At 36.7% G+C, this 16051-nt stretch overlaps 1 protein-coding gene across 11 annotated transcripts in view; it reads left to right on the top strand.

The window, feature by feature from the left end:
- TRPM6 (transient receptor potential cation channel subfamily M member 6) overlaps positions 1-16051 on the top strand; it is a 94768-nt gene that overhangs the window by 41276 nt on the left and 37441 nt on the right. For 8 of the 11 annotated variants that reach the window (XR_014880368.1, XM_085213008.1, XM_085213003.1 and 5 more), the window contains 11 exons: positions 1326-1460; positions 1974-2027; positions 4058-4198; positions 4808-4942; positions 5873-6153; positions 7172-7400; positions 7891-8046; positions 10314-10448; positions 11623-11751; positions 14442-14693; positions 15601-15775. Coding sequence is in view for 10 of the 11 variants with exons in the window: in XM_085213008.1 (XP_085069134.1) it covers positions 1326-1460; positions 1974-2027; positions 4058-4198; positions 4808-4942; positions 5873-6153; positions 7172-7400; positions 7891-8046; positions 10314-10448; positions 11623-11751; positions 14442-14693; positions 15601-15775 (1822 nt within the window). In the remaining variant the exon portion in view is untranslated. The remainder of the gene's footprint in view (positions 1-1325; positions 1461-1973; positions 2028-4057; positions 4199-4807; positions 4943-5872; positions 6154-7171; positions 7401-7890; positions 8047-10313; positions 10449-11622; positions 11752-14441; positions 14694-15600; positions 15776-16051) is intronic. The other 3 variants (XM_085213004.1, XM_085213006.1, XM_085213005.1) reach the window with 3 other exon arrangements.

Genomic DNA, 16051 nt, shown 5'->3' with positions numbered 1-16051 from the left:
TTCTGTGATTTTATGATATGATTCTATGAAGTTATTTCTTTTCATGTGACACTTTTATAACATTTGGTGGTCATCTTTTACTATCACATCCATGAAACTGAGTACATGCATGGAAGAGAAAGGGGTTTACATTCCAGCTTTGCACCTGTTCTGTTTGGGTGCCATCATTCTCATTCTGCTTACCCCACTGCATTTTCTGTGCATCTAAGCTCTGCAGAAATCTTCTTATGAGTTCCTCATATATCCAGTTCCTTTGCTATTTTGCATGTAGAAATCCCATTAAGCTCTGTGCAGGTAATGTGACTATAATGTTTCACAATTTGAACAGTGTTGTAGGTAGAGCTTTGCTTTGCAGCTTCTTTTAGAGACTTTATCCTAGCCCGGATTCTCTCACATATGTGAAGTCTGCTTTAAAGAACTTCAAATTCTACAGAGAGATCTTGAAATACAGTACCTTGAAGTGGCTTTTGTCATCTGTCATAAAAGAAAGGCTCTCTTTCTGCCTGGAGCATTATCATACATTAGCTTCTAAAGTGAATTAGAGTAGGATAGCATTATCCTACTGCAGAGTACAGTATTACAGAATCACAGAATCACAGAATTACAGACTGGCCAGGGTTGGAAGGGACCTCAAGAATCATGAATCTCCAACCCCTCTGCCACATGCAGGGCCACCATCCTCCCCATTTAATACTAGACCAGGCTGCCCAGGGTCCCATCCAAATCTGGCCTTGAACACCTCTAGGAATGGGGCATCCACAACCTCTCTGGGCAGCTGGGTGTTCCAGCACCTCACCACTCTCTCTTGTAAAGAAATTCCCCCTGACATGCAACTTAAATCTTCCCTCTGTCAGCTTCAAACCATTTCCCCTTGTCCTGCTGTTATCTACCCTTTCAAAAAGTTGATTCCCCTCCTGTTTGTAGGCTCCCTTTAGGTATTGAAAGGCTGCAATGAAGTCATCACCCTGCAACCTTTTCTCCAGGTTGAACAAACCCAGCTCCCTTAGCCTGTCTTTGTAGAGGAGGTGCTCCAGTCCTCTTATCATCTTTGTGTTCGTGTGTATTATCCAAGTTTGGTTGTATAATCTTATGTAAAAATCCTTTTAGACAGTGAGTTTATGGAGACTCTGTTGTACTCCACCTCACTGCTGGATTTTTTTGTGAGGATGCTTCCTCCAGCATATTTTTCCTTCATATTGTGTGCTGGAAGTACACATAAAGATGAATCATTGTGATAAATAGTTCATCAGCAGTTCAGGATTTTTTTTTTCATCTCCAAAATAAGATGGTTTTCCAGGTTTTCCTCTGTCTCTGTCCTTCTCAAGGTTGGTGCATTGGAACAAGCAATGCTGGATGCTTTAGTGATGGACCGGGTGGATTTTGTAAAGCTGTTAATAGAGCATGGAGTGAACGTGCACCGTTTTCTTACCATATCTCGTCTGGAAGAGCTCTACAATACAGTGAGTATTGTAGTGCCTTACAGAAGGCACACTTTGGATAAAATACATAAAAATATGTGGAAAGATTACTGTTCTGCTTAAGAGATTAGCTCACATTTTTTACAAAAAGCTTTGGAAAAAAATTGGAAATTAATGTTTTTCAATTATTATTATTATTATTTTTTAAATGAAGCATGTGTCCCATCTTTTTATTTTTCAGTTCATTGACTTAAACCAGACTAAGTATTCACTTGAAGCTTATGAAAAGTATACTCTGATTTTAATCTTGTATTTGATATATGCTTATCTTGCTGGAAATGGTATGCTGTTTAACCAAAGTTATACTTGCTTCTTTTTAGCATATGTCAAGATTGAAGATTGTGGAACTGCTGCAGACTGATGATGAATTATTTTGAATAGGTTTGTAGGGCAAAATGAATCACAGCGGTGTATTCTGAAGATCTTCAAGCTTCTTTGATTTTCAAATGTTGAGAGACATGTTGGTTTACTTTTTTTTTTCTTTTCACATAACAGAAACAAGGACCATCCAATCTACTTTTGCAGCACCTTATTCGAGATGTGAAACAGGTAATGGATATAGGAGAAACTGAGGAGCTAAAATAGTAACTTAAAAGTTTCAGTGACCAGTGGTACCCTGCTATTAGACAATAGTGGGGAATACAAAATAGTAAAAACTGGATTCATTACTAAAACTCTTTATCTACTAAATAGTTTTATCCTCATCCCACTAATACCCCCAAGCAATTAACTAACTTTCTACTGAATGTTCCCCAGGGTCCAGTACCTTAATTTCAAAGTTCAGCAGTTCATATAGATCAGACTGTCTATTTCTTGAATTACTAAAGTGACATTATGAAGTGGTTGCACAAAAGATTTAGTGAATTATTTAGCGCAATAATTATACTTACTGCTGTCAAGTTTTTCCCCCTAAAGCTAAAAAAAGATTTTCCTTGTTAAGCATTAACAGAAAGATGCTGTGACAAAGTATATCTTAATGTGCTGCAGCATCTTGAAGAACAGAAGGTGGCAGTGGATGACTACTGCACAGAGCTCTGTCTGAATTAGTTCAGTGGAAGCCTTATTATTTAGCTACATTTAATTTATTTTTTATTACCATTATCTATTGCACCTGACAGCTTTGCTTAGTCAGGAAAGGATGAGCTGTTCTTTCTGCATCTAGTCTCCACTGCAGGAGATGCCTAGATCCGAAACTATATTAATTGGCTAATTCTTTCTAAGCTATGAATACTAAGATAAGAAAGAAAAAACAAACAAAAAACAAAAACAAAGAAAGATGACTGCTTGATGAATTCTCTGATTTCATGTACTCGGATTTCTGAGATAAGTTTATTTTTGTAGATGATCTTCATGTTAATGCTACTGGTGCAGCATGTTCTGATTTTTGTGGCAAGCTTTTTTATGTGCTTTCCCATGCTGATGGAAATATTTGAGGTCTAATTTATGTGGTGAAGAGAGAGAGTCACAGTCTTGAAAATATATTCTACCTTTCCACACTAAGAACAGAGATACTTTCTCCATTAATGTGACCAGCTTTGTTGCTGGTGTTTGAATAGAAATACATTGCAGTTTGCCCTACAAGCATAATATATACTTTTTTTTTCATGCGAAGAAGTACCTACAGATACAGATAGTCATAAATACTGGCCTATCCCTTAATGCCAGAGCAGTAAGAGCAAGCCAAGCCCTATCCTGTGAGACATGCCCCAGAGTACTCAATGTGTTTGTTGGTGCTCCTTGTTCTCAGGAATAGATAGCATTAACTGGTTATCTTGAGGGTTGCCAGTGAAGTCTCTTGAAAAAAGCTCAGCCTAATGAAGAAAATGGCTTTTCACAGTCAGAGAGGTTTAGACTGCAGGGAATATATAAAACCTCTTATGCTGTAGAGGCAGGCCCGTTTTTCATATCCAAGAGTTATGGTTTAAGGTTTTGTTGATAATTGTCATCCACATGGCAGATAACCTGTTCTTCAGATAATTTGTCACAAAGCTTGTGTCTCGGAACTACATTTAACGTAAGCAGGCAATCAGTAGTGTTTTAAACACAAGTGGTGACAGACTTGGAAGATACACATAATGAATGTAGAAGTGAAGCTTTTGTCTTAGTTGTCATAGTAGTCTTGAGCCTCTACAAGAGACTCCAGTCTCCTGGAATTACTTTACAATATTAAATATATTCTTCATCCACTACTTCGTTTTTAATGAATTGGTTTAATGAGCAAATTGTACAATACTAGTTGTCTCTTGTTATCAGAAAAAGATTTTTATCAGTGTGTCTGGTTGTCAGTGAGTATTCTGAAGTAAATTACTCTCACCATTGAATACAGCTGGTCTTGTGAATACTACAGTGTATGTCCCTCTGTGACATGTATGCAGTGTGCAGCACATGTCACACTTCTTAGGCTAAAAATGTCAGTGTGCCTGTTTTCTCCTTCCCAGAGAAATTCCATATGCCTAGAGAATGTGTACTCTTTCTGACAGATGCCAAAGCTGTCAGTTGCACCTTCTGCCAGAATTCCCTCATAGTAACAGGTCTTGAATGTTGCATATAATAACATCATGAAATTCTTGATGTTTCAGAGCACGCTTCCCTCAGATTATAGGATATCCTTGATCGATATTGGGCTGGTGATAGAGTATCTCCTTGGTGAAGCTTATCGGAGCAGCTACACAAGGAAACACTTTCGAGTTCTGTACAATAATCTCTACAGAAAGCACAAGGTAAATTCTGTGAAATGCTTACCACAGGGTGCCAAGAAAAGCCATAGCATGACACCTGAAAACAGCTCAGGATGTCATTGTGGTTTGTTTGAGGACCATAAGTGTATTCTATGCTTGACAGGTCTGTAAATTTGTCAGCTGAGGAGAGATTGGAAATGGACCAGGCAAATGCACCTGATATCTAGACAGAATGCTAGGTATGCTATCATTTGCATGAAATGGTCAGCAAAAAGTTCAGGGAACTTTTTTGTCTTTTAAAGAACTTGTGGTACCTTTCATAAGGACAGGCATTTGGAAAAGTATCCAGTTTGGGTGATTCAATTGTAGCAAAAGCTCTGCGTAAATGACTGTGTGCTATTGAGGAAATATGTATATTGTCTTTCAGAGAATACTAGAGATATATGTATAATTTAAATTTCAAAATTAAATGTCAAACAGGCCATTTTTATCTTGACAGTATATGCTCCTACTATAGTTAGAATGGTGGCTGATTCAAGTAGTCTCCGAATAACTCAGAGGCACCATCAAAACCAGCATTAAATACAGGAAAACTTCATCCCTGATTTGATTTTTGCGTGTGTGTGTTTTGTGGTCTGCATTTGCATCTAGAGAGTGCTCTCCAGCTTTTCGCAGAACCTATCTCATTCCCTTCATCAGAGCAATCAGATGGATAGCAGAATGGAATCTCCTGAAAATACCCTGCATTCTCAGTTCTTCAGAACAGCACAGCCTTACAAATGCAAGGTAATGTAATTGTTCTGAACTGTTCTTAGAACTAATTAGTCTACTAATCAGTTTTCTGAAAGATTTGTTGAAGAAATATACTTGCAGGCTGTTACTTTGTTATTAGTTTTTATTGCCCATTGTTCATAAAGTAATGAACTCCTCCCATGATACTTTGTGACTTTAATCCACTTCTGGATAAGGGCTTTTTTTCACTAACGTAAATAAAATCTGTGGCATTCAGTTGTGGCTGAAAGTCTTCATATTTGGAAATAGCAGTAGGAGTTTTCTGATTTTCCCTGTGTTTTCTCAGGATTGCTTATTAAAGTAACTGCACTAAGAAGAGATACAGTTCTGATATCTTGAAAATGGCAACAATATTTTCTATCAAGGAAAGAATGTTAAAAGAGCGAAGGTCAACAAATAGGTATTATATCTCAGATATGTAACCATGAAGTTGAATGAGTTCAATTCGCTTTATTAGAACTTGTCTGAGCCAAAATGAACTCACTTTAGCAAGACTTTTTTTTTGCCTTTAGCAGAGAATACCCAGATAGGAATGTGTAGAAAATCTATACTATATGTGTGGTAGACAGTAAAAAGTACCTTTAACTATTTTAAGTCCTTTGTGTACATTTAATTCTCCTCTTGCTTTTTCTCTCGTCATGACGCAAGTACAAGAGAGTGAAAGTAGTATCTTGGTGTTTCAGGGACTGGAGAAAAGGGATGGCAGTAAATAGCAAGGGTACAGAGCAAGGAGTGTTTTTCCTCTGCAGGTGTTATCCCTTCTTAGCACTAGTAATCTGACTGTAACATTAGCTCTGGTTTATGACTTAGATATATGTGAAAACCAAACACTTTGCTATTTGCTATTTGGGTTTGCATTTAGTTTTCTTTACATGAGCCTCAATTATTCACAGATATATATATATATTTTAAACAAATTTATAGGAAAAATCAACTGGTTCCCATAAGTCTAAGAAGAAATCAAAAGAAAATATAAAATTTGCAGAAAACTATGAGTCATCTGGTTTTATCTACCCTTATAATGACCTCCTGGTTTGGGCAGTGTTAATGAGAAGGCAGAAGATGGCGATGTTCTTCTGGCAGCATGGAGAGGAAGCCATGGTCAAAGCAGTTGTAGCTTGTAAACTCTACAGGGCAATGGCACGTGAAGCTAAACAGAGCAACATGGTGGATGACACTTCAGAAGAACTTAAGAAGTACTCAAAGTATGAGTTCTCCCTTTTTCTTAATCCACTAGGAGTAAGTAAGATCCACTAGGAGTAAGTAAGTGGATGCTGCAGACTGGGGAGTGTAAAATACCTTCAGCTGTGCATTGTTTATAACATACAATGGAGCTTTGTATTAGTGCACAGTCTAATCAAGTGTTAGTGCACAGTCTAATCAAGTGTTAAGGGAAATCTACTAGTATGTAATCTAGTTGCACAGTTGAAAATGGAAATATAGGTGAGAAATACATGTCTCACTGTCTCTAAGTAGTTAAATGGAAAGCTGAAATTTCCTTTGTAGCTTCCCTTATCAGCTTTACTTGTCAAAAAGCCATTATGATACAACTGTATTAAACTTTTCAAAAAAGCGCTAATAGTTGGTAATGAGCAAAGTAAAACCAGTTCTTAAGTCCTGCTTTGTGTAAGACCTAAAGAGAAGTATTTTTCTGAAATATCTGAGTAAATGAAAAATGAAGTAGTCCAAGAATTTTCTTCAAATTTGTTATATCATTTCAGGGTTTCCTATGGTTTTGTAACTATAATTCCTCAAATTCAGAGTACAGTAAATTGTGCTGGCTTGTTATGTGTAAGTCCAAAGTTTAATTTAAAAGAAGGTATATCTTCTGGCAGAGTCTCTTCAACAAAAACGTTGTAGGAGCTACTGTAATAGAAGAGGTTTTTTCAACTATCTGCTTTGCTTCCTCACAGTGATGAGTTGCTGAAGGAAATGCACAGCATTTTATAGGATCCATTTTGATCACTGAATGAGGTTAGGAACAAAACAAATAATAAGAAAATAGAAAACAAAATGTCACAAAAGCCTATGAGTAGGACTAAGTAAATTACATTTACCCCCCAAATTATTTTTTACTCTATATATCAATAAAGCAATATGAACAGGGGGAGAAGACATAGTGTGATTTTTCACTGAACTGTAGTTAATGGAACTCTTTGCAGTAGTGATTCTGAGTTTTGACAGGTCCCTGTTATTGTGACTGTTAATTCTTTTCTGTTCTAGGGAATTTGGGCAGCTTGCTTTAGATATATTGGAGAAAGCATTCAAACAAAATGAACAAATGGCCATGAAGTTGCTGACCTATGAACTGAAAAACTGGAGCAATTCAACGTGCTTAAAATTAGCAGTGTCTGTGGGCCTTCGGCCTTTTGTGTCTCATACCTGTACACAGATGCTGCTGACTGATATGTGGATGGGACGTCTGAAGATGCGGAAGAACTCCTGGCTTAAGGTAACATCACTCACTTTAACTTTCCGAGCATTTAGATGCTGTTCAAATGCTTTGTACATGTCTGTGTGGTTATGAACTAGTCCAGTGTAGATATGCTTGAGCGTGGATTGGACCATGCACATCTGGGAAAGAAAAGAAAGACAAGGGAAAGGAGGACAGTGTTTGCTTTGGCTTTACTTCTTGCAAAAGCAAGCTGGGGAGTAGTAGGTGAATGCATATTCTGAGTTTTCTCTGTTCCCATTTCCTCTTCATCCTCTAATCCCTCCCTATCTCCTCTCACTGCACTGCATTGTGGTTCTCTAATAATCTAGAGCAGTATAGTTCTTCACAAACAGTAGGAGTGTGATGTGGCAGTTCCTGCTGCAGTGACTCCTTCCCAGGCCATGGAGTAGCTCTGCTTTTTTGCTGTCACTGGGCATGGCAATCTTTGGCCTCAGGACTATGCTATCACTGCTAAATTAATTTCCTGAATCTCATGTTCCTCTTTTAGGTCATTATAAGTATTCTCCTACCTCCCACTATCTTGATGCTGGAGTTTAAAAGCAAGGCAGAAATGTCTCATGTGCCTCAGTCTCAAGACTTCCATCAGTTCACATGGTACCATGGTGATCAGAGCCCAGCCAGCACGAAAGATGTCTTGTCTCTGGTTAGTCTGTGATAAGCAGTCATTTGTGTCTGTTTGTTGAGTGAAGGAGGAGCGTTCAGATGGAAACAATGGGACCAGATTCTCAAGTAGGGCTTTGAGTCCTGGTTTGGGTAGAACCTGAATGGACTTTTGGCAAGTCACTTAATCTATCCTGCATTTATCATATTGAGGAAATCATTCCCAGACTCACAGGAATACACAAGTTACAACTGTCAGTCAATTATGCTATTATTTTAGGGTATAAACTCTCTACTCTCCTTATTCAAGGGTATCTCTACTTCTCAGTCTCTTGAGTCTAATAGAGATATTATTTAAAGCATAATGTGCTTTTGGTTTAGTCACATGAACTTTGTACTGAAACACTCTACGGGGTCTTGTATTTGTAAAGTCCTTGGATTTGAATGTAGAGAGTCTTTAGTGTAGGTGAAAACTTCTCCCGTTAAGATCTGAATTCCTCCAGACTTCCGCTAAGCAGTGTTGTTTGTCCTTTTTCTCATTCTTCACAATTCCTTGAATTAAAATTATCTAGAATTTTTCAGCGTGAGGCAGATATCAGACACAGAGAACTTCCTACACATCAATGTTGATAAAGCATTGACAGTGAAAACATGATCGTCAAGTGAAATGTGTCAGGCAGTCTTGCTCTTCCTACAGCAGATATGGTATAGGTTGCCTTGGACCTTCTCAGTTGACTTTCAATTTGTACAAAATAAGAGTGGATTACTGTCTAGGGCTTTTGCTGCAGAATGGCAGGCCTGTTAATACCACACCTGTGTTTTTTATCTCTGATGCGGAAAACTGCTCAAATCTCTTACCCCATGCAGTGCCTGTCTAATATAGTCATCTCAGAAATAGGTTTCTATGGGGTTAGATAGCAGCTATGATACAGACAAAAGGTGAGTTTTAATTACTTGCTTTAGGGACCCCCTGCAGTCCGATAGAAGGCAATGCAGCACTTTTTTCACCTGCCCTACAAAATCTGCTTCCCTTCTAAACTAGCAATAGGCTTAACTTCTTATCTAATACAGACAGTTGTTTGAAACAAAAGTCTGACCTAGTTTTCTTAAATACTCTAATATGAAATATAGTAGAAAAAAGTATAAATCATTTCATCAGTATACCTGTGACACATAGAACATTTTTTTACACATAGTTATAAATTCCACTTTCTTGGATATTGAAGTCTTTCATGGGACAAATTCTCTTTTACCCTAGAGTGAGAGTATGTCAGGATGATTCAGTATATCAATTTCTCTGTTTTATTACTTTTCTGAATCAAAGATGATGGGAAAAAAAATCAGTTTTCTGCCCATAATTCAAGGAGGAATTGTGTAATGGACACAGATCTCCATGTACTGAAAATGCTATGCTGCAGATGTCTTAGCATCAATCTTAGCATATTAAGTCTTAGCATCAATATTAGCCAAGACAGTTTGCTAACGCTAAAACAAAATAAAATGAAATAGTTTGGTTTCTCTAATCCTGATCAGCTATTATCTCTCTATAGTTTCATAAGGGTACTCTACTTCATCTCTTCAAACTTCTTTCAAAGTCTTCTAGTTACTTGTTTGTTTGTTTGTTTGTTTGTTTGTTTTCAGCTGTCTGCTGCTGTGGGTCTGCAGCAACTCAAATTCTTGTGTCACTCATACAAGAGTCAAACTGTGAATGTAGAATCATTTATTTTTTCCTTTATTTTAATTTGCTGAGGAAGAAATTATATTTTTTTTTTCTAAGCAGATTTTGGGACAGAATGCTTATTTTGTCTTCATCTTCTAATGAGGCATATGATACATCAAAAATAGCAACTGGATTTTGTATTTATTAGTTCATTGTCCTGACATTTTATGTGCAAATATATTTTGATTGTGTACAATGGACTGAACTAGGGTACTTATTCCTTTGTTTCATAATGCCACACAGATGCGAGTGGATTTCTAGACAACACACTTAAGTCAAACTGAAGTTGCTACTTGTCTGTATTTTAGAGATAGAGAGGGATAAATGACTTGCTGAAAAGAGAAACGTGTGTCAAAAACAGTACCAAGTTTAGGTCTGCTGATCTCTACTTGTCAATCATAAGAGCAAATACTAAAAGATATTTATAGTAGAAAAGTGGTGATGCTAATGAATGGTCGTAACAAGATAAAAACAAGCTGGAGTAATTTTTTACAGATTCTAACAAAGCTTAAACGTTTTCTGCTAACAGCACAACCTTTGCTGTCATAGGCTATGGTTTCTTACTTTTAAAATGCTCTTTCCTTTTAAAGAAAGATTGTGATGTGGAGAAGGTAGCTCAGACGTCTGATGAAAGTCAAGTAGACGACGCACAAGGAAACCTGACTGGCACTAGAAAAATCTATGAGTTCTACAATGCACCGATTGTCAAATTCTGGTTTCACACGGTTTGTCATTGCACAAGAACTTAGATTTCCAAAATTCTCCTTGATTTCTCAAATACAACTTGATGCCACTTGTTCTTGTTCTTTGCCCAGCATGGATTTACAATCATTAAGTGGTGGGGAGGAGTGGGAAAATATGTGAATATTTCTCTTGCAATCTTACAATTGCATGAAAATCTTTTCAGCTAAAATCACATAGCTGATTGAAAAAAGAAACAGCACATCCATACAAGAAAAAAAAAAAGAAAAAAAAGAAAAAAAAAGAACAAGCAAAAAAGCTCAGCAAAAAACCCACAAAACAGTGGTGAGGAACTAAAGAAAAACCTAAACAGAGCTTTTTTTTTTTACAGTGTATAATTGCCAACACAGAGAAAAATTTGAAAATGACTTCAAATGCATAGATTATCACATATATTTATACCTCTATATTTAGGGACTCTTTCTTGAAGCAGTGAAAATTAATCTAGAAACAATAATTTGCTATGGAGCGTTTACTGAATAAATTTTCATTTTATGGTACATATATTGATTAAATCAATTTGAGTAACTCACCCTTTATCAGTAGAACTTAGGATATTTGAGATCAAGCTGCCTCTGAGGTCAGACTACTGTTTACATAAACTGTTAATTCTTTAGCAATCAACTACTTTATACTTTTTTAACCTCAGATATATTTATTGCATGATTTGGTACCTTTAAAATATGTTTGCCATTGATTTTGTTCTTTTTGTGTTTTGGAAGGCACTTATAAACCACTTGTGATTCATGTAGCTTTGAGAATGGTTTCTTGGTCAGGATAATAGTGTAGCACTATTATCTGCACAACTAACAGTGTGCAGATAATAATATCTAGACAGAAAGATAGGTAGATAATGAGAAAGATGGATAATAGTCTATTTCATATTGTGTGATTGGGGCCTAAGTGAATATGCACTGCAGTAGTTCATCTTCTGCTTCCATCTTTTGAACACCAAAGCACAAGTTTGCTGATGTTTAAGTTTCCTCAAAAAATACTTTGAAGAGCTGGGCTCAAAAATTTTAAAGTGTTCCAGTTGTTTGAATATATTATATTCAAAGAGTATTTGGTTATACTCAGGGTAGTCATTTGTTATTCTGTCTACAGAAATTTTTTGGAGGTTTTTCATGCATTCTGGATTATATATTATCTGTTTTGTAGATGGCATACATGGCTTTTCTCATGCTCTTTACATACACTGTGTTGGTGAAGATGGAACCAAGACCAAGTATGCAGGAGTGGCTTGTTATTATTTATATTTTCAGCACTGCCATTGAAAAAATCAGAGAGGTAAGCTTTTCCTTTCACACTTCCCTTATATAAAAAATATATTATAAACAACAAAATAAAACTGACTAGAGAATGCCAAACCTCGAATTTTCCAGTGGAGGGAATTTAGTGAAAGAAAGAATTGCATAGGGCATTTTATTTCTGCGATTTTTTTAAATATGAAGAACATTACTTGGGCTTGCAAAATAAATCTTAAAAGTCGTCCTTAAATCTCTTTTTTTTTGCTGGGTAAGCCGCTGTTATTGTACAGCTTTTTTGAAAATAATTGTGCAAAATTGGGATTTTGAGCCCCAGTAGAGAACTAAGCCATTAGATTTCCTATAATGAATATGAAATTTGTCTAAAGACATCACTTTGAATGTGTTATCAATGTAATATGTAGATTAATCTAAGGCTTTCCACCAAGTCCAACTGATTTGCATCAATATAGGTTTGGGGCTGATATGCTGGAAAGGAGCTCTGTGGAGAAGGACCTAGGTAGAAAACAGGTTGTCCAGGAGGCCTGTGTCCCTTGTGACCAAAAAGACCAGTGGTATCCTGGGGTCCATTATGAAAAGTGTGGCCAGTCAATTGAGGGAGGTTATCCACCTCTTATACTCTGCCGTGTTGAGGCCACATCTGGAGTACTGAGTCCAGGCTCCCTAGTTGAGGAAAGACAGGGAACTACTGGAGAGAGTCCAGTGGGGCGATGTAAAGATATTTAGCGGCCTGGAGCATCTCCTATATGAGAAAAGGATAAGGGACGTAGGACTGTTTAGCTTGAAGAAGAGACTGAGAGGGAATCTTATCAAGAGGATGGGGCCATGCTCTTTGTGATGGTGCCCAGCAACAGGACAAGAGGCAATGGGCACAGACTGGAACACAGGAAGTTTCATCTGAAGATGAGAAAGAACTTCTTTACTTTCTGGATGACAGAGCACTGAAACAAGCTTCTCAGAGAGGTTGTGGAGTCTTTTTCTTTGGGGATATTCAAAAACTTTCCTATGCAGGTTCTAGAGAACTTGCATTAGCCAGGGAGTTGTACTAGATGATCTGTAACTCCTATCTTCTGTGATTCTATGACCATTCAGAAACAAAACTGAAAGAACCAGCAAATTCTAACGCTGGATTGATTGGGCATGAAAAAATAATGCAGCAAAAATTAGTCATTTTTTATTTCAGATGTCTATATCTGAGTTTCTTAACAAACCTTGCACCCCAGACCAAAGGACAAATGCAGCTATATAGTTCTTCAGCTTTTTTTTATATGCTCAGACATATCTTCAGTGTAGAACTGACTTGGGCATAATCAACAGTGCTATAAGGTGTCCTTTATGTGGCTTTCTGAATTCTTTACTTTTAGAAGGAAAAAAACTGGAACAAAGTGCTCACTGTTCTAAATGAAGGATTTGTTACAACAGGTAACTCAGAAAATTGTGACATCAGTGTGAAAGATGTGAAGAATTTCAAGCCTAAGCAGAAATACTATGAGTATATTTAAGTATGGGAAGAGCATAGAATTTTTATGGCTGCATGAGAGAAAATTGAAAAAAACTGTACAGGGATTGTACAACTGGAAAAAAAAAAGAGAATATGAACTGTCAAGAACTTTGAAGATCACTGTTGTGTTGTTGCACTGTGCTGATAGTGGGACAGTGGAAACACCAGCTTTTCTTTTTTGCATTAACATTCATTGAAGACTTTGGAATTCATTCTTTCCTGATTTCCTTTGTCCATGTACTAGTTCTGGCCAACTGTCAAAGACTTTGTAGGATGATGTGTCTAACATCCATCTAATTAACTGCTGAGGGTCTGATTAGATGTAATTACAGGCCTCTATTTCTCTAGTTTGTGTCAAATAATGGCTAAAACCTTAAATCCTGATTCTTCAACTAGTTTCTCATGTGAATTTCTCCGGCTGAATTGAGTAGGATGGCTTTCTTACGTGAATGTTCAAATGCATAAATTATGGCAGGATAAGGGCATAATGTTTAAAAATCTTTCCTTCACTTGGCACTTATCAGTATGATCTTACATAGCACTACATTATGGTCTCATTCATGCAATGTGCAGAGATTTTATTTACAGCCTCCCAAAGATTCCACTTCACACATTTGCTCAATGAAGCTTAAAATCCCTTTGGGGCACCTCACAGTTCAAGGAGCAAACATTTCATTCTTTACCTTGCTAGTTCCAGCTCTGTTTTTTTTTAGTGTGTCCTTGGTGTAATGCAAGGATCTTGCTTTGTATTTTTGGTCTGAAAAAAGAGGACTTAATTGTTTTTCCATTGAGGTTAGGTTGATACTTTTCCATGATTATGGGCTTTTGAAAGGTCTTTTTCAGGTCATAACCATTCCTCAAGAAAATACTAATTAATTTATAATGATAAATATGCATAACTGTTCTCTACTATTTACTGTTTTCTACTGAGGAACATGCTCTTCAGTGTCTGGGTACAGGATTAGAACTTGCTATTCCAAGAATACCTATCTTATTTGTCTTGTCATATTTGAGTGATATGATACTACAGATGAAATCTACACCTCAGTGAAGATTGAATTACAGTATGTTGTATGTGGGCCTGCAAAAAAATAGAGAAAAGTTGGGGAAAAAAAGATAGATTTTCAAACATCATGAAACAGTTCAGAGAAAGTTAAAGAATGTGATTTTCATGGTTTTCTTTTCTACACATTCTACCACATTCTATTCAGGTGTTTATCTCAGAACCTGGAAAATTCCGCCAGAAAGTGAAGGTGTGGATTTATGAATACTGGAATTTTACTGATTCTTTAGCTATCATCCTGTTTATGATTGGTTTTGGCTTGCGCTGGTCTGAGCCCCCTGTTCAAACAGCAGGGCGTCTACTTTACTGCTTGGATATAATATTTTGGTATGCCCGGCTCCTTGATCTTTTTGCTGTGAATCAGCATGCTGGCCCATATCTGACAATGATTGGGAAAATGGTAAGTATTATACTATGGAACGATTTTCTTGTACTCATGACATCTATTGAGATACCTGTGAAGGTCAGCAGTGACAGAAAAGAGCAATGGTCAAAGGAGATGTTACCTAATAACTCACAGTGAATGCATTACCTGAAACTACCATGATTTTTTTCTGTTTGTGACTTGACAATCAGATTTCAATTTATTCACAGAAGCCTTTTTCACTTAGTTCCTTAGAAAAGGGTTGTATTTGAGTTGAGTTTCTGATCCAGCCTGATAGTAGGAGGAAGAAAAATCACCATGTCTTGCAGATAGGCTCATTACTATAGATAATTCCCCTGGCTCTTGGAAATTGCCTCATTATTATTTTACATTTTGATTCAAATAATTATACTCCATTTTTAGTTGGAAGAATTTCTCTGAGATCAAAATTAATTTTTTTTCTCTTTTGGTAGCTGAACTGCTGCTGAACTGTTGACTAGTCTTGAGGGGCATATGCAGATTCCCACTGTAATTTCCCTCGGATCTTAGGAACTATCTTATTAATACTTTTATATTCTGTATTGCATAGTAATTCTGATTCCGTGTTAGAAGGCAAAATCATTTTAACTGCTATTCCTTACTGTCAATTTGGAAAAAGATACCACGGATGAAAAGCAGCGTCACAAGGCCTCTGCATTTTTCAAATCTTATGTAAGATCTTAAGAAAGATTTGAGCAGCAAGTAGAACCTGTGGCCTTTTTAGTCCAGAATGATTTTAACCTCTGGAAAATGTTTTTATTTCCTCCAGTGAATTAGATTGTTGACCTTGTTTTTGTATTCCTATTTGTAAAAGCAGTAACTGATTATCTTCCTTAAAAGATATTTGCGTATATATGTATATAAAATTACATCTAATTAACACAGTTAATTCTTCAATGCCTAGACAGCAAACATGTTCTATATTGTGATTATGATGGCCATAGTTCTGCTGAGTTTTGGCGTCTCACGAAAGGCAATCCTTTCACCAGAAGAACCTCCTTCTTGGTCTCTGGCACGAGATATTGTATTTCAGCCCTACTGGATGATGTTTGGTGAGGTCTATGCTGGAGAAATAGATGGTAGGTAGTTTAAATGTTCACTTTGGACTGATAGTTTTGACCTCATATTGGATCTGTTCGTTTTCAAACAGTTTTGATTCCAAGATACATATAGCCTTAATTTGTACAATTGCATGATTAAAAATGAGAATATTTGTTTATTTGTATAAAATGAAGATTAAACTTTAAAACTTTCAAACTTAACTTTTGAAATGAAGCATATTACAAGGCTCAGAGCAGAGCACTTAAGGACTAATAATAAGCTAAATCTTGAGAGTATTTGACAGTTATATGAGC

The sequence above is a fragment of the Meleagris gallopavo genome, chromosome Z (assembly GCF_905368555.1).
Source record: "Meleagris gallopavo chromosome Z, MGAL_WU_HG_1.1, whole genome shotgun sequence".
Classification (NCBI taxonomy): domain Eukaryota; kingdom Metazoa; phylum Chordata; class Aves; order Galliformes; family Phasianidae; genus Meleagris; species Meleagris gallopavo.
Note: the sequence above shows the minus strand (reverse complement) of the source record. Positions and strands in the feature narration are given on the sequence as shown.